The sequence below is a fragment of the Myxocyprinus asiaticus genome, chromosome 36, assembly GCF_019703515.2.
Source record: "Myxocyprinus asiaticus isolate MX2 ecotype Aquarium Trade chromosome 36, UBuf_Myxa_2, whole genome shotgun sequence".
NCBI lineage: Eukaryota > Metazoa > Chordata > Actinopteri > Cypriniformes > Catostomidae > Myxocyprinus > Myxocyprinus asiaticus.
In genome coordinates, this window is record NC_059379.1 from 36131242 (window position 1) to 36132379 (window position 1138).

General features: G+C 38.8%; 1 protein-coding gene across 1 annotated transcript in view; it reads right to left on the reverse strand.

Annotated features, from left to right (window-relative positions):
• Window positions 1-579: 579 nt before the first annotated feature.
• Window positions 580-1138, reverse strand: part of LOC127427218 (neuropeptide SIFamide receptor) — a 1296-nt gene continuing 737 nt past the window's right edge. The window contains exon 1 of the mRNA XM_051674683.1: window positions 580-1138. This exon is cut by the window's right edge and continues 737 nt beyond it. Within this exon, the coding sequence (XP_051530643.1) occupies window positions 607-1138 (532 nt within the window). The 3' untranslated portion in view covers window positions 580-606.

The following is a 1138-nucleotide window of genomic DNA, read 5'->3' on the forward strand; positions in this document are numbered from 1 at the left end:
AATAATAATAATAATAATAATAATGGTAACACTTTAAATTAAACTTGCATTTGTTAAGTGCTTATAAAGGTGCTCATAAATGATTAATGAGTCATATGCAAATGCATCTTAAAATATTGCAACATGCATTAAATGGACAACTTTCATCCAATAGTTGTTAAACAGTGAACATTTTAACTTTAATATATGTTTAATAAATACACCTACACATACTTATTTTAATCGAAACATAAAATGCCCTAGTTCATTATTTATACCACAATGCAGCAATAACAGACTATTTGAGATTGTTTTTTAAATAGTTTAAAAAGAGGCATAATGTCATTTTACTATGCAGTCCACCTTGTGTTTATTATATTCATTACTGTAATGTCTTGACTTACTTGTGTTGTCACTTTCCTTGTCAAGCTGATGTCAATATGTGTGTGTTTGTGTGTGTGTGTGTGTGTGTGTGTGTGTGTGGAGAGAGAGAGAGAGAGAGAGAGAGAGAGAGAGAGACTGTGTGTGTACCGTTTAAATGACCTCAATTATTATAAAGTGTTACCCAGTTCACATTTCCAAAATTGTTCCAAGCTTTGTTTTATTATTTTCACTCACTCCATTAAGTCAGTCAAATACTGTTTCACACACAGTCGTTGCAGACAAACTCTTACTTTTGGTCAGTCTGAAAATAGTGTAGCTCCTACATCTCCTTATTTCGGAACAAGATCTCCGAGATGATCCGGAGTGCTGCTGCTGGGCTTTACGCGCAGAAGAACTGCTTACTGACTGATTCGTCTGACTGAAGACAGATGAGATTTTCTTTCTGTAGCTTCTTCTGAATCTTTTGGCTGATCTGTACAAGTTTCCGATAAAGCAGTAGCACAGAGGATTGAGGGATGAGTTGGTGAGCCCCAGCCATTGCGCAAAGGGTCTGCTCTGGAGAATCCAGTGATGCCTGACGTTGTTAAGCTCATCATCTCGATCTGGAAAGCTGGGAATGTTGGAGTCGATCCAGATGTCCACAGCGTAGAGTGGCAGCCAGGAGAAGGTGAAGAGCAGCACGAGCGCAAAGACCATCTTGGCGATCTTCTTGCGCGTTTTTAATCGCGACTCTGAACTGGTCAGGGAGAGGTGGTTAGACTCGGTTGACGCGTTT